Source organism: Biomphalaria glabrata, chromosome 1, assembly GCF_947242115.1.
Source record: "Biomphalaria glabrata chromosome 1, xgBioGlab47.1, whole genome shotgun sequence".
NCBI classification, from domain to species: Eukaryota; Metazoa; Mollusca; class Gastropoda; family Planorbidae; genus Biomphalaria; species Biomphalaria glabrata.
The window spans coordinates 55823119-55846091 of NC_074711.1; the positions used below are offsets into that span (position 1 = coordinate 55823119).

The 22973-nt window shown below is 32.9% G+C and overlaps 1 protein-coding gene across 3 annotated transcripts in view; it reads right to left on the bottom strand.

Moving 5' to 3' along the window:
* The window catches only part of LOC106058994 (uncharacterized), an 83875-nt gene that overhangs the window by 22349 nt on the left and 38553 nt on the right, over nt 1-22973 (bottom strand). For 2 of the 3 annotated variants that reach the window (XM_013216516.2, XM_013216519.2), the window contains 35 exons: nt 22770-22932; nt 22635-22670; nt 22394-22505; nt 21894-22142; nt 19175-19441; nt 18282-18542; nt 17207-17679; nt 17004-17089; nt 16503-16668; nt 16193-16280; nt 15635-15847; nt 14640-14903; nt 14406-14547; nt 14048-14145; nt 13313-13556; nt 13070-13208; nt 12045-12165; nt 11277-11448; nt 11066-11136; nt 10764-10927; nt 10433-10535; nt 9430-9636; nt 8261-8525; nt 8050-8143; nt 6044-6073; nt 5823-5837; nt 5527-5635; nt 4730-4963; nt 4500-4587; nt 3324-3502; nt 2960-3196; nt 2741-2834; nt 2275-2527; nt 1507-1612; nt 1296-1369 (listed from right to left, as the gene is read on the bottom strand). In XM_013216516.2, coding sequence (XP_013071970.2) covers nt 1296-1369; nt 1507-1612; nt 2275-2527; nt 2741-2834; nt 2960-3196; nt 3324-3502; nt 4500-4587; nt 4730-4963; nt 5527-5635; nt 5823-5837; nt 6044-6073; nt 8050-8143; nt 8261-8525; nt 9430-9636; nt 10433-10535; nt 10764-10927; nt 11066-11136; nt 11277-11448; nt 12045-12165; nt 13070-13208; nt 13313-13556; nt 14048-14145; nt 14406-14547; nt 14640-14903; nt 15635-15847; nt 16193-16280; nt 16503-16668; nt 17004-17089; nt 17207-17679; nt 18282-18542; nt 19175-19441; nt 21894-22142; nt 22394-22505; nt 22635-22670; nt 22770-22932 — 5617 coding nt within the window. The remainder of the gene's footprint in view (nt 1-1295; nt 1370-1506; nt 1613-2274; nt 2528-2740; nt 2835-2959; nt 3197-3323; nt 3503-4499; nt 4588-4729; nt 4964-5526; nt 5636-5822; nt 5838-6043; nt 6074-8049; nt 8144-8260; nt 8526-9429; nt 9637-10432; nt 10536-10763; nt 10928-11065; nt 11137-11276; nt 11449-12044; nt 12166-13069; nt 13209-13312; nt 13557-14047; nt 14146-14405; nt 14548-14639; nt 14904-15634; nt 15848-16192; nt 16281-16502; nt 16669-17003; nt 17090-17206; nt 17680-18281; nt 18543-19174; nt 19442-21893; nt 22143-22393; nt 22506-22634; nt 22671-22769; nt 22933-22973) is intronic. The other variant, XM_013216517.2, reaches the window with a different exon arrangement.

Here is a 22973-nt window from a genome sequence, read left to right on the forward strand (position 1 = left end):
ATTTTTTCCCAAAGAGGTTTCATGTGCTCATCGATAGTATACACAGGAAAATTTTCTTCTGCTGCTTGAGGAGCTGACTCAAAAATGAAATTGTCTTCAATGAGATCTTCATTTATCCATTCCACACTCTCCTCACCTGCATTTCCCAAAACTACAAGGACTTCATTGTCTTTTTGTTTTTGAATAATTCTTTGGGCTTTCTGTGCTCGTGTTTTTTTGAATGGTGGGATGAACTTTTTTGTGATTTTTTTAAAAGAGTTAACGATGCAAAGTAGAGTCCATACTCACAAATTTTGTTCTGAAGTTGACCTGAAAGTGATGGGCAGAATTGATTGAGATAAATGAAGAGATTGGAACAAACTTGTGTGCTTAAATTTGGATTCACTTGATTTTTTTACGTTGATTTCAGGGTTGTAGCTCAAAATAGTAGGAGGAGGCAGGAAGCGATCAGGGAAAAATTCCAAGAGTTTTCCCCGTGGTGAACTACAGCATTGCTTGTCAAAACATTTTGATATTTGCAGCATATATTGTGATGAATGTACATGGGTGGCGATCCAATTTTGGTCTTTTGTAATGATCAAGCTTTTGTCTATTTCAGAATCATTGCTTTTGATAAATTCTGAATGGACTCCAAATCCATCAATGACTGTATTGGAAAATACCTTAGCCAAGACTTCTCCATCGTGCTCGAAGTTTTTTTGTTCAAGTTCCTGATCTACAGTCTTTCCTGCTCCATCTAAGTGCTGTCCAAAATAAAATGAATTTAACTTTTTCTCCATTTGATGTTGTTTTCAGGTTAGAGATTTGAATTTTCAAAAAACATGTTGACATCATTTTTTAAGATTAGTATTTTTGAGAAGAACAACGTGAAATTCTCAGTCGGCAGTGCCAACATGATTTTTTTCAGTTGAACTCCTCAAACAAGACTGAAATATCTCTATATTTTCAATGCTTTTTATTTGAGAATAAAACTACCTGAGAAGTTCATGTTGAAATGAGTGCCTAAAAAATGTTATTATTTTTCAAAGATTTTTAAAGATTAAAAAAATATTTTGTTTTTTTTCTGAATTTTAAATTTGTAATGTCACAAAATCGCTACCCCCCCCCCCCCCCCCCCGCCCCTTGTCACATTTTCTCAAACCTTCCCTCCCCCCGGAACGTGATGTCCTTTAAGCTTACTTTGAAAAAAATGTTGAAACTTTTTTGTATAAATTAAATAAAATGTCAACAGAACACTCAGACAAATTAAGATCCTTCATCTTGTGTTACCTTTAAATTTACATTTAATGACTTACAATTCTGAATGATCTCATACAGCCCGGTGTAGCAGTTTGTCAACTTCAGCTCCTGGATTATATCCAAACTTTTTCTGAAATGACAATAATTATAGGCTACGTCACCACATACAATATTAGATTTGCTAATAGCTTAAGAACAACGTATTGGTAAAAGATACAATTATTTCTGTAACACTGATTTCTCATAACTGAGTTTCAATTATCTTACGCGCAAAATGATGTGCTATGAAGATCTTCAGTAAACAGTAACTGTGTAATTAGGACAGACAATTTTTGCATAGGCAGTTTCTTGGTACAGCTCAATGTATTGGGTTCTGCAGAAAAAAGATATTTTTGTTTTAATTCTTTTTTTCAATCTCAATGGCTATCAATCAGTTTTGAGAAACCAACATAGTTTTCTGTTTAAGTGCATAAAATTTTATTTTTTTTTGATAGGGAGAGGATATATCTTCAGCATTATATTTGTTATCATAGCTCTACTACTACAGTGGATGAGACCTGATATTTGAAAAGCTGATTTAAAATATCTCAAAATCTACTCTGGCCATAAGGGTGTCATAGCAGACTGGTGAAGTGCTTGGCTTCCAAATTTTGGAGAAAATTGGGGTTTTTAGGATGCCCCTGAATCCACCCAACTCTTAATAGTACTTGACATGAGTTGGAGAAAGTAAAGGCAGTTGGTCATTGTGCTGGCCACATGACACCCTTGTTAACCATCAGCCATAGAAACATATGACCTTTAGATTGCAAGGTCTGAAAAGGGTACTTTTTTGTTATACTCTAGCTAGAACAAACATAGCAATCATTGAGTACTACAACAACTCATTGACACAGAAAGGTAGAATGTTAAAAGTTCCAATTGAATAGAAAGAGGAAAAAAAAAAGTTAGATCCATAACCCTCTAGACAGTTACTGGTTTAATTAATCTTCAAATCTTCTAAAAAAAAAAAATAATACAGAAAAAAAGTTATTTCACCTGTACAGTAAGAAGCATTTAAGAGTCTGTAAACTTCACTCAGCAGTTGTCTACCCAAAGCAACCAATGCAGAGTTGTTTGGATTCGAGAATCTTGTAGAGATACATTGATACTGTGAGTACAATATTTGACAAGACTCATTTTTCTGTTTTTCAATATAAATGTCATTCCCCACTGACATGAAAGAATAAAGGCATCCATCATAGCTATTGTTATCACAAGACAAGTCTGTTGGAAAGCCAGCCGCTTGAAGCTGTAGAATATATTTTTAAATGTTAAAATAATGTAAACAACAATTATCCATGAAAAAAAATGCACTTTTAGGAATGATACTGGAACTTATAGGAGTTAAGGAATGTGTACTGATAATTATTGAAATAAGAAAATGTTTAAGTACTGGTAGAAGATTGTAAAAATGCTCTAAAAGTTTTAATAAATCCTGAGTATTTTGAGTATTTTGATTTACCTTTTTAGCTATCACTGTTACAGCCTGATGTTTCTGTGCACGATTGCAATTAACTGTATTTTTAGCCACACAATCATCAGCCTCTTTCTTTAATCTATTTTAAAAAGAATAAAAGTTACTAATACCTATAACTCTGGTGAGGCTAGAGATAAAGTTTAAATTACAAAGATTTTAAAAATATTTTGTTAAGCTTAGACTCCAATTGTGTACACTACTCACTCGCAGACAGTCTTAGCTCTGTTGATGAGTCCATTCTCCAACTCCACTTCACAGCCAGCAGTAACAACACTGCAGATCTCCTGTTTGGTGCACAGGTCATCTGAAAGCCAAGGACACTGGGTGTCAGCAGCCTGCCTGAATTCATCCAAGGACTCTCTTATGGCTTTGACATCTGAGCTTTCTGAATCACAAGAAGTAGTGTTGGTAGCCACACACACCATCACAGACTGAATGGCACTGAGAATAGTAAATACAAATGTGTGAAATCAAAATAGTTAAATACATAGGTCATAAAGTAGTTTTTCTTTGAAATAAGTTGTTAGGTAATAAAAAAGAAACAAGACAACAACAAAAATTAACTTACAGGCACTGTTGTCGCCAAATCAGTGAATCACCAGTGAGAATAGTATTGCTGTTCCAGCGAGCTATACAACGGAAGGCATTGCCAAAGTAGCACACACGGTTTCTCTCTGGTATTTGTGGACAGATCAGTGATGGTGTCTCAATGTCTTTACATATAGATTCAACTTTAGTATATAAGACCTAAAGTAATGAATGCAGAATTTGTTTTTATATCCAATGTATTTAACAATCAATTATTTATTAACTAATAATTAAAAACTTTTTTTCAAACTAATGCAGTCATCCTTTTTTTATATCTCTAATTCACTGAACTGAAATACATGAAACAACTTTCTAAATCAATAAGCCACTTCTGATTTTACTCATACACATCAGAGGCAAAAACATTATATGAAATTTGAAGTCTGATGGTTATGATATTGTTAAAAACCTCCATACTGTGTCTGGTGCAGATAAGTCTAAATGGATATATCACTCAAATAACAAAATAACACAGGAAAAAGGCCAACAATATAAAGGTAGTCAATGCTGATGAACGATGTCAAACAAGAAGTTTATACATAATGAAGGGAACCACTGATTATTGTATTATCTAAATATCTACTTCAGAAATTAAAGCCGACCTTATTATAAAGCAGTCAAAAGTCTTCTATTTGCTTTTCACTACACTTCTAAATCTTGTTTTTACTAGTCTTGTCAGTCTCTAAGCAAAACTTTCCCTTTTTATTAAATAACTTTTTGCACCAATTCCAAATTGTGCCATAACAATATGCTCAGAGAATACAACTAAATATGTTGTATGAATCTATCTCGGGAAGGCTAAAAAAATACATGAATACATACATAAAAATCTTAAAAAAAAACACTATTAGCAAGTGATGGACCAATCTGTTAGCCACATGAAAGCCTGCAAGATTAATTGGAACTTGTCAACATTCTAATTTAATCAATCCAGAATCTATTGAACTCTTATGGAAGCTTTTCAGTGATATTAATCAACAGTTTTATTTTATAAGCACATGAGTAATATTACTACCTAGTTAATTTGATTCAGAGAGCAAGAAATAGTTTATATAATGAATTTTAGTATTTGACATACACATTTTGTAGCTGGTCAATGTAATGTCATATAAGAATAATATAAGTGATAAGTATTTTTAGAAGAATGAATTCTGACCATGAAATCCTGTTTGGCTGATACTGTCTCAGCCTCAGCACATGTAAACAAATATGAATCAAGTCGTTCCTTGTATCGAAGTCTTGCTCTGTTAAAAAAAATGAAAATAACTTAAATAGTTTTGTTATAAATTTATATTTAAAACAACCACAATTCTAAATAATAATCTAAGTAATGCTTTTTAAAAAATTGACACCTTACACTAACTAAAATTTAGCATCTTTACTTACTCGCAAAGAGAATCCTTGTCATTGGTTCGATCAAAACTGGCCATGGCAGCAGCAAGCTTATTGACTAGTTCACTTGCCTCAGAAACAATACACAGTTTTGGTGGGTCACAAATCTCAAGGTTTTCAATCCAAACATCTACTAGTGTATTAACTCCTAAAAATACACTTTTATCAGCACCACATTTGCTTAGAGCTTGCTCAATACATAATGATACAGTACTTTGACTGTAAGAGCTGAAAGATTTTTAAAAATGGATTGATTTTTTAATTTATAAATAGTATAAATAGTAGTATTTTATTGAGTCATGTATTATTAAATACAATAGGTGCCAGTACTCAGTGATCGATTGCCTATCTTTTAACTACAAATAAATTAAAAATAAACATTAAAATACAAGAAAATTAATGTTTTCCCCACACTGAAAAAGGTGTTCGTACGCCGTACCAGTGCATATCGTCACAAAAAAGCACTGGGTTATACTTAATTATTTTCATTTTTTTCAGTTAGCAGAGTAGCCATGAGTTTGAATTCTAAAAGTTTCCAAAATTTTATGGCATTTTTGAGAGATCTATGTAATGATACTCTGCACAATAAGGAGAAAGGTAAAAATAATGATGTGTTAGCTACATAATTCTTTTTAAAATTATTAACCTTAAAAATGTTCCAATTCCCACTACAGAGACCTTTACTAGATCTTAAAGAAGAATTTAATAATGTTAAATTTAACTATACTAAATGATTTTCAAAAGAGAAAAATATTTAGTTTACAGAAAATATAAGTTAAAAAAAAACATACTCGCAGAGTTCATTTCTTTCATCCCCATTAAGCAGCTTTACAGTTGTAACTCTGAGAATCTGTTTAGTGAGACAAGCTCTTGCTTGAGAATAGTAGCAGGTGTCTGTATCTATAAAGATATAAAAAGTAGTCAAAACTTAGTGTAACAAAAACTATTTAATACAAGACAGTCATGACGAGACATCTAAAAAAACAAATTGAGTTTCAAAGTTTATTTTGAGACTTAAATAAAGGTTATCACTTAAAAATACATTTTTTTAGATAGACGAACCAAAAATTATTTTTTTTAAACATACCTATAAACTGTTGATCTGAGGAGGAAAATGAACAAGCAATTTAGACAAGTGAAATTTATATATATATGTATGTATATATATAAATTATAAATATTTCAATGCTATTTGTTTTAAATTTATGAAATAAGAAGATATAATGGAACGTTTTCCTATTTTTTTTTATATTTTGTTTGGTTATGTAGAGAAACTCCAAGTCATATATTTTATAAATATTTACTTACCTGTAGTACTGTTATATGTCAGGGAAACATCTGTTTTAAAAGAACAAGAATGAAAGTAATTAGAAGAAAATGTTCATATAAATTATCTGTATAAAACATCTTCTTTAATCTTCTTCGTTCTCATTGTTATGTTGGAGCGTTCAGATGACTAGACCAATACATGAGATGAACTGCGCAGTGGTTTCCAAATCAGGGAGCTCTCCATATAGTTTTCTTTCTATTCGGGTGTTTTGGGGCCAGTGTCTTATATGGGCTTCTTGGTAAAGGGAGCAGTTTTGGAGGACGTGGTCGGCATTCTCTGGTGATACTCCACATGGGCAGATTTCACTAGTTCCAATTTTGAGCTTCCGGTACATGTGTTTATAAAACATCTAAACAGCTATAATGTGAATATAGAGTTCAATGTATCATTCTACTGGATTATATTTCGATATGCCTATAATCTGTCTGTGGCATTTTACGTCTCGTGAGACGATCTTTTCCCTTTGCAACTTCTTGTGTGACTAAAGCGGCCAATCCTTGATACACAGCTGCGATCACAGGTTGGGCATATAAAATCACCAGGCGCCATTGCATTTTCACCCTTCTTTCTGCTTCTGTTGTGTATGACATCTGCAATCTGTGACCCTTCCTTTATGCTCTCTCTCCATGTGGATCTGTCCAGTGCCACCTCTTCCCAGTTGCCAGTGTCGATTTTGAAGAGCTTCATGTCGCGTTTGCATACATCCGTATAGCGTAAAAGTGGGCGACCAGCGGCTCTCCTGCCTTCAATTAGATCGCCATACAGGATGTCCTGTGGAAGTCGACCTACTGGCATTCTACGAACGTGGCCAAGCCAGCCAAGGCGTCTGCTGCTGATAACAGAGCGGATGTCCTGGCATCCTGCTCTATGTAGCACTTCCTCATTTGTTATCTTATCTTGCCACCTTATTTTAAAGATCCGCCTTAGGCATCGGAGGTGGAAGACATTCAGCTTTTTTTCCTGCCATGAGTAGGTTGACCATGTTTCACTTCCGTACAGCAAGGTGCTCAACACACAGGTCCGGTAGACTAGGGCTTTAGTACTGCTAGTCAGCAATATGTTGTCCCAGACTCTTTTCTGCAACCGTGACATGGTGGCCATTGCCTTGGCTATCCTGTTGTTTATGTCTTTATCCAGTAGAGTGTTGTTGGATATGATGGAGCCAAGGTAACAAAAGTGATCAACAATTTCTAGTGGTTGGCCATTAATGCTTACTTGAGGTGCAGTGTTTGTGTTTTGGACAAGTATCTTAGTCTTGCTTTGACTGATGTTTAAGCCGAACTTCTGGCAAGCAGCAGATAGTTTGTCAACCATGGACTGTAGCTGAATATCAGAATCAGCCACAATAGCTGCATCATCAGCATACAGGAGTTCCCTGACGAGTAGCTTCCTAACCTTGGTTTTTGCACGCAGCCTTGATACATTAAATAGTTTTCCAGAGGATCTTGTATGGAGAAACACACCTTCGTTTATGTCGCTGTACGCATAATGCAGTAGACAGGAGAAGAATATGCCAAACAGAGTAGGTGCGAGCACACATCCCTGCTTGACACCACTGCAAACCTAAAAAGGTGCTTATTGGGCTCCATTGAATTTGACAGTACATTTAGTTTCCTCGTGAAAACATTCAATTAACTTCAGTAGTTTGGGAGGGCAACCTATTTTCCTCAGGAGTTTGAAAAGGCCACTTCTGCTGACCATGTCAAAAGCTTTAGTCAAATGTCAAAAGCCTATAATGTACTGATATATATTGAAATAAGTCAAAACAATCTACTGGCTTATTGAGATAAGATCTACAAGATACTGGCAAACAGTAATATACAATTAAATATAGTATTTGCTCAACAGAAATATGTTTAACATTAATTTAATTTTAGTTAATTAATTGCTGGATATTTATTGGAAGAATTAATTTTATTTATTTGTTGTTGCTTTTAAAAAGAACATCTTAGCTAAGTGGTAGGAAAGTAATGTGACATATTACCATAAATGACTGTATGATTCAGTTGCACATTCAAGTCAAGAAGCATGGTTATGATGGGGCTTATATTTTCCTTTGACTGCAAGCAATTGATAAACTGAAAAACACAAAAATGAGTAAGAATTCTTTCACTGTTTGAAATAAAATGTTTCTGTAAATTTCATACATTTTGAATTTATTTAAAAGGCTGTTTGTTTATTCCTCTCAAACTTACCCTTGACACAAAATAAGAAAACATTTGATCTTTGGTTCTATATTTAGTAACTAGTGCAACATTGACATCCTTGACCAAAGTCACTAGACAGGAAGAGTTGTAAAACTGTGGGACAGTTACATCACTGTTCAAGTTACACTTCTGATACAGCCTTTCATAGTAGACTGATACATAGTTGCGCACAATGAAAGTTCCCCAAGATTCTGAGCACTGTTTGTTGGCAGCCAATAGTGTGTTAACACACGTCACAGCTTTCTGTAAAGACCTGGGGCAGAAGAGATGGACATTGATGTTGTAGAAGATGAGAAAGAAACATGATTATTTATGTGTAGGAAAATGTTACATGTGTGAGTGCTGTATGGTGTGGAATATTTATGATATTTCTTTTCATAAAGCTAGAAAATAAAATAACATTAATCAGATCAATCAATGTAATTTATCATTCAATTGTAATATAAGATTGAGATAGTTGAGCATTCAGTCCATCACAATGATTGTTATCATTGTTGACTGTGTTTTGTTTTCTCAATGATTACTACTATCCAAATCCAATTATAAATAGCCTCATCTGCTTTCTGTATGAAGAGTGAACTAGTTTCCCCACTACTTTACATTCTCACTCATTCATACATAATCTCCTAGGTTATGGTCTGCAGAATTTTGCTTGTAATCTAGAGCAAGAAAAAGTGATTTAATTGCCAAGTATTAGAAAAATGAAGGATTTTCTTACCTTTAAGACATAAATCCTATGGTAGTTTTTTTTTATTAAAATAAAAGGAAGGGTAATTCTGCACTATATATGGTATCATTTTAATTTTTTAAATAAATATTTTGGTAATTATAAAATCCTGAAGGTCAAGTTCTCAGGAAAAAGAAGTCTTGTTCAAGGCAAAGTTGAGTGACATAAACTGTTTGGCTACCTATTAAAATGGCTTGAATTCAAATCCTGACTTAAGCTAAGTTGTGTTTGCTGAGCACCTTAAGACAGCACAGAAACCTTCCCAGATACCTCCTTCCCCAAGGGTCCACAAAAGAGATTGGATCATAGTACACTGAACATGAAAAATGTGCTAAAGAAATTTTGCAAACGTTGTAAGTGTGCTGACTAACTCAGAAGCTATGAGACTATGCAAATGGCATAGCAAAAGGAATTAAAGAGCTCAACTTACGAGCAGTTGTTTGGGCTAGTACTGAAACATTCAGCAATAGATTTGGAAGGGCACAATGGAGTAGAAACACAGACGTTGTTCAATGTGGCATCAGCAATATTACAAACACCTGCAACCACTTTACTGGACCAACCCAGGGTTTTAATCTGATTGGCCTGACAACCACTCATAGCTTTCTGGACACAGGAGACATTGTTCTGTAAATATCTGAAATATGATATAAAATTTTTAATGCTCAATTCCTTATCTGAACAGTATTAATAATTAGCAATTTAAAAAAAAACTATAACTTATATTTAACCATTTTATTAAGCAAGTTTAAAACAGTGCATAATCAGTATGTTAGACACATTAACAATACTGATGATTCAGATTAATAGTAATAATTTTTTTTTTTTTCAAATCTTGCATATTATATGGTTAATCTATTACCAATCTATGAAAGATGCATATGCCCATATCCCATGGTGGGTCATTCAAAAGTGCTAATGTAGATAAAGGAGCAATACTCTGCATGAATTAGTAAACAGGACTAAAATGAGGATTTGATTTGTTCATTAGTAAGGCTAAGAATGCTGAGATGGTAAAAACTAAATGACGAAAACTGTCCAGAACTTCAGCCCATCACTCCATCAGAAGTATTATGGATTAAGTCATAAAATCTTTTTGTCATTCAAAATGATTGAAAGTAGTTATTTTGCTGAATTCAAATAATCTTTATTGGCTATACAAATATAAAATATATATAAATATATATATATATAGAAGAAAATGCTTGATACCTCTAAGTACCTTGAAAAATACACTTAATGTCACAGTAGTTTTTGATTAATGGTAGGTTATGTTAACAAAAACATAGTCTCAATTAAATGTAGTTATATAATGTAGGTCTCACCAGCCACATGAGGAGGCACAAAACCCCATATATATATATAATGTAGAAAAATGGACAATCCCAGCTATTCATCCTCAACAGTTCATAATTCTAAACTTTTGAACTTACTGACAGGAAACATTATCAGTCTTAGTAAAGTCAAAGTCAGACAGAGCCATACATTTCTTAGCTTCTTCCTCCCTACATGCTGGTTCCAGCACAGATAAAGATTCTGAAACAGCAATGTTTTTAGGTTTGTTCAAGTTCAATTTCATGTGATTGTAAGTTTTATTAAAATATACTATGCTATCAAGTAACTACTTACTTCAAATATACACATTATTATCAAATAACTATTGTTTTGGCTAATTAACATAACAAATTATACTATCAACTAGATTTTTCTTTCTTCACACAAAAGCAGAATATACCACTATATCTGCTTGAAAGATTGTGTTACCATTGCAATAGAAATATGGAGTCAGAAGAGAACAATTGTTGCCCACAGCCTGCTTGACAAGTATTTTTGTTTCTAACTGAATTTTTTCTGCCTTTTGGATGTCACTGACAGAAGAACAATTTTTTGTGAAACGTGCAGTGCATTCCAAAGTAAACTTTCCAAGCCTGAAAACAAAAAGAGTGGATTGTGTTATTATATTACCTTGAGAATAAACATTGTTATATAAATTAAATAGCAACTTGGCCAAGAAGCTTCAAGTATTGAATCAACTTCAAAATAAGTATAAATAATAGTTCACTCACCTACATAAAACATCTGAATCAATCATGGCAAACTGTGAAACTGACTCAAAATCTTTCCTACAAGCCAATGTCTGCACATAAGAAACATACATCTGTCATTTCAAATGTCTTATGTTTTTGATGAAATATACATAAATAAAAAAAAATTTTTGTAATTTCTCATAGCTACTTTACTTTTTCTAAGCAAAAAAAAAAAAGAAAAAAAGATTACCAAATTCAGGTCACACTGTTCTTCTTCATAGTGCAAGGCAGGACAAAGTAGATTCTTCACACTATTGTAGTTTTCTTGGAAAATTTTAAACAAAGTTTTCTGAAACAAAGACAAGGCATCACCACATTCTTGAACTAATGAATCCGCCTGGTCAAATACTGACTCCATCTGTCTGAGATAGTTAAAAAAAAATTTGTTCAAGATTTTTTTTACACAATTAGATTTATTATAGATGGTTAAAAAAGAACAAATTTCAAGTTTTTTTTACAAAAATAGATCTGTTATTTTTTTTTAATTATGATTTAAAATAAACTACTTACTGTCTACATTCAGAAACTACTTAATGACAGCATTTATGTCTACACTCACAAATTAATTAATGGCAATATTTATTTTTACATTCTTTAAGTACTTACTGACACTATTTATTTCTACATTCTTTAAGTACTTACTGACACTATTTATTTCTACATTCTTTAAGTACTTACTGACAGTATTTATTTCTACATTCTTTAAGTACTTACTGACACTATTTATTTCTACATTCTTTAAGTACTTACTGACACTATTTATTTCTACATTCTTTAAGTACTTACTGACACTATTTATTTCTACATTCTTTAAGTACTTACTGACACTATTTCTACATTCTTTAAGTACTTACTGACACTATTTATTTCTACATTCTTTAAGTACTTACTGACACTATTTCTACATTCTTTAAGTACTTACTGACACTATTTATTTCTACACTCTTAAAGTACTTACTGACAGTATTTATTTCTACATTCCACTGGAGCAGAGGCAATATGTGGAGGACTGCTTATATGATAAATTAATGAAGCTAGTTTGTCTAGTTGGCACACTGGGCTATCTCTCTTGGTGCGTTCTGAATTCAAATGTAAAATATCAAAATATGTTTTTCTTTATTATTTTGTTATTAAAACTATTGATTTAACTTCTAATCAAATAAATTCTAATTGATTTTAAGTTAAAAATTCTAAATTAATAATAGAAAAAAGCTAGCTACAAAAGAATCAAATAAACTTACCAAATATCTAAAAAGCTTAACAAAAAAAAACAGACTTACATAAGCCTACCAAATATTTAGAATGCAAAACAGAAACCTTTAAAAAGAAGCAAACTTCACTCAAATCTAAGCATGTAAAACTATTAACTCAAACATCTCTAATGCTCTAAAGACTTTTTTAAGTTTTAAGATTTGTCTTAAATAATTTTCATTACTTTCAACATCCAAAGAAAACTTCCTATTTACTTTGACATATTTTACTAATTTTTCTTATTCCGTTTTTAAACCCATTGTAGAAATGTTTAATATTACTTCCTAAGTTTGTACTAAAATTTTCTGACAAATTTTGGTCTAACAAGGAGAAAAGAATATAAGGAGTGTGCTTGGCAGTTTTTAGGTGGTACTACATACAGCTTTCTATTTTTGAACTGAAAAAGACTCTATCCTACTTGTAAGAGTAAAACAGAAAAGGATAGAAAATGATAGCAATGAATTGCAAGAGTTTTAGAAACAAAAATCTGTTAGCATCATAGCGAACAAAGAAGAAAAATGGTCATAGTTGCAAAATGTTTAAGAACTGAGAAGTAATTTCAACTAAAATCTCTATTCTAAGAGACAGTCCATGAGAACCCACTGTTAGGAAGAAATGTTACTCTACTTACTGTTAAGAGATTTCTCAACAAACCACTACAGATTTGCACATCTACAGTCAAAATCTCAAGAAAAAAACTCCATTATCCCCCCTTGGAAATCTTACTCTCACCATTACCAATATTGCTGCAGATCTTTGCAGCATCAAGAGCCTCAATTATCTGCTTTGCTGGTCCAACTAAGAAATCCATGATCATGACTGGAACATTCCAATTACTATTTCGAAGGTTGCTAATAGCTGCACATGTTTTCTAGAATGAAAGGAGATATAAAAGATTCAAGAGATTCAGTTGTTATTATTATATTACGTTACAATCTGTCAATATAAAGATAACAAAAGAATCATTTTATGTACCTCTTGAGAATTTTCCTGGAAAGCTATTTGTATGGCTTGTTGAAAATCCAATTGACTCTTGGCTATGCTGATATATATGTCGACATTCAGCACAAGCTCAAACTGAAACTCAACATAGTTATGTTCGCAGTCACTGATGTACTCTTCAAAAACATAGTTAATGTAGTTGACAACATCTCTCTGTTGGATTGAGCTACAGCCAGAAGTGTAGGCCTGGTATGCTTCAGCTACTTGTGCCAAGTACCTGGTGAAAGACTTGTGCTGTGATTTAAACATACCCATACTTGTTGATCAAGTTACTTTTACTTAAGCTGATCATGGAAAAATTTGCTGTGCAATACTAACAAAAGGCAGGAGATGGGGGTCATATTAGAATAAAGAGATTGTTGTACTCTAAAAGCAGGAATTATGAAGAAACTGTTACAAAAACAATTTAAAAACTAAACATGAGAAAAGCTTTGAGAGTCAACCCTGACAAAAATCAAGAGCTGGTGACTCTTAGGCAGCTTGCAGTGCACAGCGCTGGCAGAGCCTGCAATGTTGCTGATCCCAAACTATATAGGTATAGGCAGCGTTGAGAGGGGGGAACTGCTGTGTGGGCAAAATGGTTCCTACTATAGCTAATGCCCAAGCATTCATCTCATCTCTATGAGATGATCCATAGTCATTAACAATAGAATGAGGCCATAATAATAATATATATCTACTATTTACAAAAAACATTTGTGAGCTTACCAACATTGAAGATCTCTCTTTGTGCTTGAACTTATATTTCTGGCAATGTTATCAACAAAAGTTATAATCTTCTCTTCTTGACAAAGTGTTTTACAAACCTGAGCAAATACAAAAAAATTAAGTAGTTCCTTATATTCACAAGTCATTGTTTAAAAGTCAGTCTAACAGCTAGATCCTATATTTATTCAAATGAGAAATGTTTTAAGATTTCTTAATTTTAAATAATAAACCAAGTAACTTGTAAGCTTTATCTTCAGGCTTACAGAATCCTTTTTTAAATTAAATTGCAAAGTCTTTGGTTCAACTAGTAATTTATTTGTTGAATTAGTAAATCTTGCTTCTATGTAAAACCTTTTACCTGAGGAAGTTCAATTTGTGACTTGATGTGACAATTTTTCTGAATTCCAGTATCCAATTCATCAAGTTTATTGGAGACAAACTTTGCAATATCACAATTCTTTAAGGCTTTGCGGGCTTTCAAAGCACTAGTAGCACACTCACTACGAACATTATATCCATAAATATAAATTATTTGGCACAAAAAAATAAAATAAATAAACTATCATACAAAAAAGTATTTTAATATCCTTACCCACAGTTCATTTTCTCACTTCCTTTAACTAGTTGATCATAACCTTTGTAAATATGTTTTATACCACTGAAGATCCCAGAGCAACTAGCATCATCATTCGAATCATCATCTGCACTACTGTCAGAACATTGCCCTTGGCTACAATAAGGCTGAACCACTGAACGTAAGAAGTCAAAAGATTGTTGTAGGCTGATTTTTCCTGCCTCTGTGCACTTTTCAGATGCTAAAATTTTTGTCACACTGTTTGCAGTTTCATTCATTGATCTGAAAACAAAGACAATTATAAATGCACTCAGTCCTAGTGAAAACAATAATAGACACATTGATTACAATGAGGTTTGTGTACGGAAAATGTTTTCATTTCATTGTTTTTTATTTCTTGGTCAAAGGAAATGGTAAAAGAGGTAATGACAACATCAGAAGTTTGGTTGGTGCCATTTATCACTTAGCAGCTTTAGCATCTTTGTCTGAAAAAACTTAACTAGTTTTGGCACTAGTGCTAATCAACTAGCACTGCAAACATATAGCACCAAGAAAACAGTGTATCTACAGATTGAACTAAATACAAGAAAGTCTTACAAAAGGCATTAAAACTAGCAAAAACTGTAGGCTTCTTCTTTTAGCAGATCTTCCTATAGGCAGCAGGAGTAAGAAAAGAAATAGAAACCAAATGTTTTGTAAAATGTTTTTACATGTTTCAGATGTTGTTTTTGTAAATGATAATCTAGATCCCAGCCCATACCTCCAGCAGGACGATGGGGAGTGGGGGTGGGGAGAGCATGAACACTGGACCTTCAAGACAACTGAATAACAGGCCAGCTAGCGTACCACATGATCTGTGAGTAGCTTAAGATTAATTAAAATTAAAGCCAGATACAGGCATTTCAGAAATGATGCATTAGAGGGACATGACATTATTACTATAACTATATAATTATGATGATTGTCAATGTGCTTGTTTAAATGTCATAATGAATTTAGAGTAACTTATTTACAAGCAAGGTGAGTTTCCTTGAATAAAGTAAGAATTTGACAAGACACTTTGCAATGAGGTAATTGCTAATGAATAGCAGTCGGCAGGGGCATCTAAAACACATTCTGTATTGGCAAAGTACAGATGAATCTCCACAGATGTTGCAGCTAGCTTGCTTCCCCTTGAACAGCTGCTACTGTATTTCTGGATGCAACCAAGATAAGCAGAAACTTGACTGTGAACAACAAAAAACAAGAAGAAAATGTCACAATTAAAATAATTATGTTCCTATTATATTACAGTACTACCATTTTGTAATTATTATTGGTGTATTGTAATTATAGTAAAGAAAATATAAGATAACATATGAACTATATAATATATATATATATACTCTTTAACTATTCTAAGCTTTGCAAGAGTTGTTTCCTATGCTTCAATTTTTTTAATGAATTATTAACTGTGACATCCTAACCCTAACCACTATTATTACTGAGATGTTATGATTGTAAGATTATTCTTATCAGTAGGCAACACATTTTCAAAGATAAATGATTTTTTTATTTTATTTAACACTTACTTGCATTTAATAGTCTCTGAACTCAAGTATTCACTAACAAAATCTAAAGCACAGCCCAAAGCATAATCCTGGCGGCACTGTACAGGCTCTGAAATGTAATGAAGCTAATGAAATGCAGTAAGAGAATCAAAATTGTGCAGTATGCATCAAGACAAAAACTAAAACTAAGTACAGAAATATTTTATTTTTATTCATAAGAATCAAAATCACATAACAGTACTAATAATCTCTAGAATGATTTCTGATGAGAAAATTTTCAAGTAAAAATGAATGAAAACATGTATTCATGTTGTGTTATTATGTTGCCAACCTTGTACTGCTGGTGTGCTGCTTTGACTAATGGTGTTACAACGATCACTTGTACAGCAAGACGTACGTTCGTTTCCAGCTACTTTACTTTTACAGGCACTAATGGGGATACAACCTGCTGAGTACTTGATGCCTTTACCAGTTAAGATTTGCTTAAACATGCATGCCTAGGGGAAAAATATCACAAGCTTAAGGATTTTTATATTTTTAGTTTAAATAAATTAATATTAGTAATATTATACAATTTATTGTAATATAAATGAAATTATTATTAATACTAATTTGAAAAATAAAGAAATGGCTATGTATCCATTATATATTAACAAATATAGTGGGGGGGGGGGGGGGGTAAATGTAGCTGTAATAAATGAACATAATGTAGTAGTGGATATAGATAAATATAACCATTTAAATATTTTGAAAGTATTGATATATGTGATTCAAATATGACTACTGTAGAGGGAAAAGTAATGTAGCCAATAATAAAAAATGGAGTAGTCACCCTTTTGTTCATGGGGCAGGTTTCAATGTCTGCTGTGCATTCTTCAGAGCTCATGACATTTTTGCAAGAATAACAAGAAAACTCTCCTAAAAATAGAAAGAGTTAACATACTGTTTTTTATACCTTCTATTTCAATATTTATACTCAGAATTAGTTAGAATAGTCAAATTGAAAACACTAGATACTTCTCAAGTTTTGCTTACTGGTATCATCACATTTGTCTGTCACAAAGTCCCACAGTCTTCCATAGATAGACGTAAGCACTTTCTTTTTTCCTTTGGGCAAATTCTTAATTCCCTTCTGTAGACATCCCCAAGCAGCTTTTGCCTGAACACAAACAGTATTTAGATTGAATGGACTATCATCTTCTGTGTCAGGTTCCTGACTCTCTTCACTGGCTGGGGAAGTATCCTCATCATCATTGTCACTCTCATTGTTGAGATCCTCCGATTGAACTGTGCCACTGTCTGAGACATTCAGTTCTGGCTTAAGATCATTTAGGAGCCTAACTAGCCTATCAAAGTCTTGGGCACATTTTGGAAGATCTATACAAAGATCTTCATGGCCAGGTAGTCTGTCAAGAACTGTGCTCAGCTTGAGTGATATCTGTTTGGATTCTTCCTTGTTACAGTTTGTAGTGTTGTAAGAAATGCAAGACCTCAAAGTGTTGATGTACCTATTTGAATTAGGATAAAAACATGTGTTTGTACAAAAATGAATAGTTCTTTTTATTATGGATACATTTTTACACTTTTAATAATGGCCTATAAAAACATGTTCTCATAAAACTAAATCAAAGCTAAATACAAGCTTAAAAGGTCAATTAAATCCTTCTAAAACCTGGTGTGTATTTCTACTACATGTTGTAGTCAATCTTGTTCCAAACAAAATGTTTCAAAATAGTATTTTGGAATTATAGGAAATTTAAATAAAAAATTATTGCTTAAATTGAGAGTGTTTAGAAAAATCTAGGTAAAAGACTACATAGAGAATATAATCTTAAATGTGGATAAACTAGATTGTTCAATAATGAGATACTTGATTGTTATATATCATTTAAAAAGAAAAACCTATTCCATACATTGACTTTTGAGGGAATTGTAAGACATAACAATAGATATTTAAAACTTAAATTAATATATAAAACCATTTTATATTTAGAACATTTACACTTTGGTCCAATTAATATGTTGAAAAATGTCTTAATTAGTCAAAGCTATTCAGTTTAACCAAATGTCAGAAAATTACTAAATATTTGTTATAAATTCAAATAGTTACTGGCATGTGTCTCTTTTGACATTGACCACTTGGGACTTGGGAACATGCTTGTAGAAGAGATCAAAACACTTGTTGGCTTCATTCACCCAGCAACCAGGACGACACCCAAAGTTGACTTCATCTTTCTGCTCCACTTCACAGCCATACTTTCTTTGTAGACCTCCAACAATCTTTGAGTCTAAAAGAGCTAGTTTTGGTATAATCCAGGAGTTACAGTTGGCAGTATATTTCTGTACACAGTCCAAATTTTCACTCAGTTTTCTACACATAGAAGAGATTGTTTTTTTATTTTATTCAAAGATATTTAGAATTGAAAGATGTTTGTGCTGTCTTGAATTAAAAACTTTTTAATAATTCAGTATAATTATAAAGGTAAGTTATCTAGCATAAAACCACTAGTATGCTTAAAAACTTTATGTTGGAGTTACAATCATATTTAAACAATAAAAAATATTTGCAAAGAGTATGCTACAAAAACAGAGTTTTAAATTTATACTGAATTATCATAGGAAGGTAGGCTTTTCCAGATTGATGATAACAGGAATGAGAAGAGTCTGTGCATATCTTATATTTTAATCTTAGTTGTACAAGAGATAAGAATTGCAAGTTTGTAAGATTCTGGGTGGTGGTGGGGGCTAATAAAGAATCAGAAACCTTTGGTTGTTTACTACCTTTCACCACATTATATTTTCTCCTATTATGGTCATTGGACAAATCTTGCAGATTTCAAAATAGAATCTAATAGAGTAAGGATAGAAAAATAAATCCCAGAGTAAATTCTTCACTTTGTTAGTTGTGTTTAATGTACACTGTTTTAAAAAGGTGATGTAGCTTTGTAACTTGTGTTTGAGATCCTTTAATAAGATACAATGAATGGTTAACATTGTACATACTTGCACTTGTCTTTGTTTTTCTTAAATATTTTGAATGTTTCTTTCATTTGGTTGAAAGCACACTTTGCAGCTTTTTTAACATCACATTTAGCTGATGTATCTTCTGGGTCATTCTCTTGGCATGAGACTGGCTCTGGTTCAGCCACAGTGCACTTCTCTGCAGCAGACTCTTTAACAGACTTGTACATTGCATTTATTCTAGACAGTGCACATCTATCACACTTGTAACTAAATCTTTCAACACAATAATCTGTCTTTTCTAGAACTCTGCAAAAATTTATACATACTTGAAAAAATTACAAGTATCAACTTTTTAACTAAGATTAATAAAAAGACTTCCCAGTAATTGAATTAACCCCCATCAATTATACATTAATTAACATCATTATAGTTACTTAAAAAACCACGTACGAAAGACAGATATGCTATTATGCTATTGTAGAGATGAGCCCATATTGCTCTACAGAGGCTTAAGGGACACTAATAACCTAGACTATAATATTAAAGTTAAATACAAGTAGGCTAGTACAGTGATGCCTAAACTATGGCCTGTGGGCCAGATCCGGCCTGTGACTTGTTTCCATCCGGCCCACAAAAACATCGGAACAAAGTGTAGAAAATGTTTTAAAAAGTAGAACATTTTTATCACTAAGTTAGGATTGGAAATTCCATGGATTTTATTCAAATCTAGTGTATTATTTTTTATTTTTAGACAATATCACTGATTTCTTAAGCTGGTCATGTCCTTGACACCTTGTGTGTGCAACACATGGCATCATTACTGCATCTTTTTGGTATCAATGTCAGTAGTACCATACCATTTAATATTTGAGCGTTAATGAAATAGGAGCAAGAGGTAGACTCAATTAAGAAACTTCCAGAAAAACTTGATAGATGTTTGCTTTTTTTTTAAACATGATAATAAGCCAAAATATTTGATTTGTACAGAAAAGGAGTCTGCTATTAAACATAACATAACATAGCTTAAAAAGGCATTGTAAAACAAAACATTTTAAAAATTGCGGCATCATTGGTTTGAGCCGCAAAGAAAAAGATTACTAATTTACACCTAGTTGAGTGAGTTGAGGGAATGACCAAATTATTTACCAAAAAGGAAAAAGAAAATGAGTTTGCAGTAAGGGCAAACTACTGAGTTGCACACAGTATGAGTAAAGAAATGAAGCATGCAAAAGTACTTGTTAGCAGTGATGAAAGAAATCTGTCCTAAAAAGAAGAATGCAGTTGTAGCTGTCAGACTTTATCGTAAGACAATCGCAAGACGAGTGGAAGATATGGTACAAATCTCCATTCAAAACTAAATGACAGAGAAGCAGATTTTGAAATGTTTTTAATTGCTGCTGAGGAGTGCCCAGACAGATATGCAAATGAAACTGATTTACAAAGCTAGACATCCCTGTTTAAGAAATTTCAAGCGATGGAGACAATTGTTTTCTATGCCCTGTTGCCTGTAGAAACTTTTGAGATTTCCAATCATGAACATTTTAAAAACAATTAATTGAGTAGGGCTACACAAATATTTTCAGAAAAAAAAAAACTTTAATTGTGTAAGTAGAGAGACTGATTTGTAATAAACTATTTAAAATGGTTTATTCTCTATTTCATTTTTTTCTTATTTTCATTGTTGTGGCCTGTAACACTAGTGTTTGAAACTAAATGGCTCGCAAACCAAATAAGGTTGGTCATCACAGGGCTAGTGTATAAATATTGCCTTACAAGTCTAAATATTAAGAAAGACTTCATTGAAACTTAATACCCCTAAATACTAAATGCAGTACCAATGGGAAGAAAAAACACTCCACGGAAAATTTCCGGCTTCATTACATGGGGACAACATCGACAAGGCTGCTTCCTTAACATGGCTCAAAGCAGGTCATCTCTACCCTGAAACAGAAGGCTTTGTTACAGCAATACAGGACAGAGTAATCAGGACAAAAAATTACCAGAAGCATATCCTGAAACTCAATGTTGTCGACAAATGCCAAAAATGTGGAAATGTGGGCGAGTCGATTGAACACATTATGGCAGGATGTCCAGCCCTATCAGAATCAGCCTACCTAGGTCGCCATAACCAAGTTGCAAAGTTAATACACCAACCCCTGGCTTTGACGTACTAATTGATCGGTAAGGACACTCCCCCTTATTATAAATACTCTCCGCAAGAGGTTCTCGAGTCTACTGAACATCTGCTGTACTGGGATAGGCCTATTCTGACCGACAAAACGGTAGATTTCAATCGCCCGGATCTGCTGTTCATCGATAAAAAAGAAAAAAATGCTACCATTATCGATATCGCCGTACCACTGTCTCATAATTTAAGAAAAACTGAGATCGAAAAACAAAGAAAATATGAGAACCTTGGCTTGGAGATTAAGCGTCTATGGATATTATCCAAAATAACAATATACCCCATTGTTATATCAACCAAGGGGATAATAACAACTGATCTCACAGACACCTTCAAGGCCCTTAACATTCCTAGGAACATCTTTGTTGCCTGTCAGAGGGCGGTACTGCTGCAGACCTGCCACATCACCAGAAAATTCCTCAGTGGAAATTGTTAAAGGGACTACAATGAATTTTGTTTCTCTTTAGCGAAACTCGACCCTGGCAGCGCCAGAGAATGACTACCCGTTCATTTCTAACATAATAATAATAATAATATATTTGTGCTTTCAGAGAATACAGCTACTATACTTACAGACATAGGCCAGTAATGGTTTGACTTTTGCCTAGATCTTGGATGTTCTTGTTTAAAGTGTGGATACACTGTTCCACCATTTTCAAATCACATCTTTTTTGCACATCCTCCTCTGATAGATCTACTTGACATCGATCTCCAAGAATTGTTTGGGCAATTTTTAAGATAAACTTACTTTGAGCTGTGTAGCTAGCAGAGCAACTTCCAGATAATTCAAAATCCAACTTTTCTTGCAGCCTAGAGTGAAGCCTAAATTTAAAAAAAAAAAAAAAAAAGCAATTTAAAAAAGAAGTTGTTGTTTTTTATTTTCATATTTAATGCCAAACTCTATCTCCAAATATAGACTTATGATCAGTGTGATTGATTTCCTAAATATTTATCATAATTTCTGTGACTGCTGTAATACATATCCAACAGGTTTGCTGTAATGAGTTCTCTAGCTATCAAGATTTGTATCATTTATTTCTTAACTATGCCATATGGATTCACTAAATATTTACCTGCACAAAGAAATGTTGGCCAACTGAGATGGTGAGTAAAACTCTGAGATGGAACGTGACACCAACAAGTTTAATTCTGCATTGACTTGCAGAAATGGACAACTTGAAGATTCTGTTTAAAATATTTTCACTCAATTAAAAAAATTCGGACATAAGTTTATTTCCTCAAAAAGTGATAAAACAATTAATAAGTATGTTTTAATTAGAAGCCAAAGCCATGTTAATATTGTATTTTACTTACCAATCACAGGAAATTCAAGATTCTGATCAACATCACCTGTTGAACAATGACATTCAAATTTAAAGCTTGGTGATTAAAGTATTTTTTAAAAAAAGACTTTTTGTTCTTAAGACAACAATAAGTATTTTTAATTACCAGAATCACAAAAATCATTTAAGACATTCAATATCTTGGTTACAGACTGGCTTGCAGCAGGGAAAAAACTGTTGGTGAATTTTCTCTGAATATCTTGTATATACAAAGCAATGGTGTCCAGTCGCTGGCAAACATCCCACAAATTAAGGCTGACAGATAAACTCTGAAATTATTCAAATGTGCTGAATATTTCTCAAGAAAGGG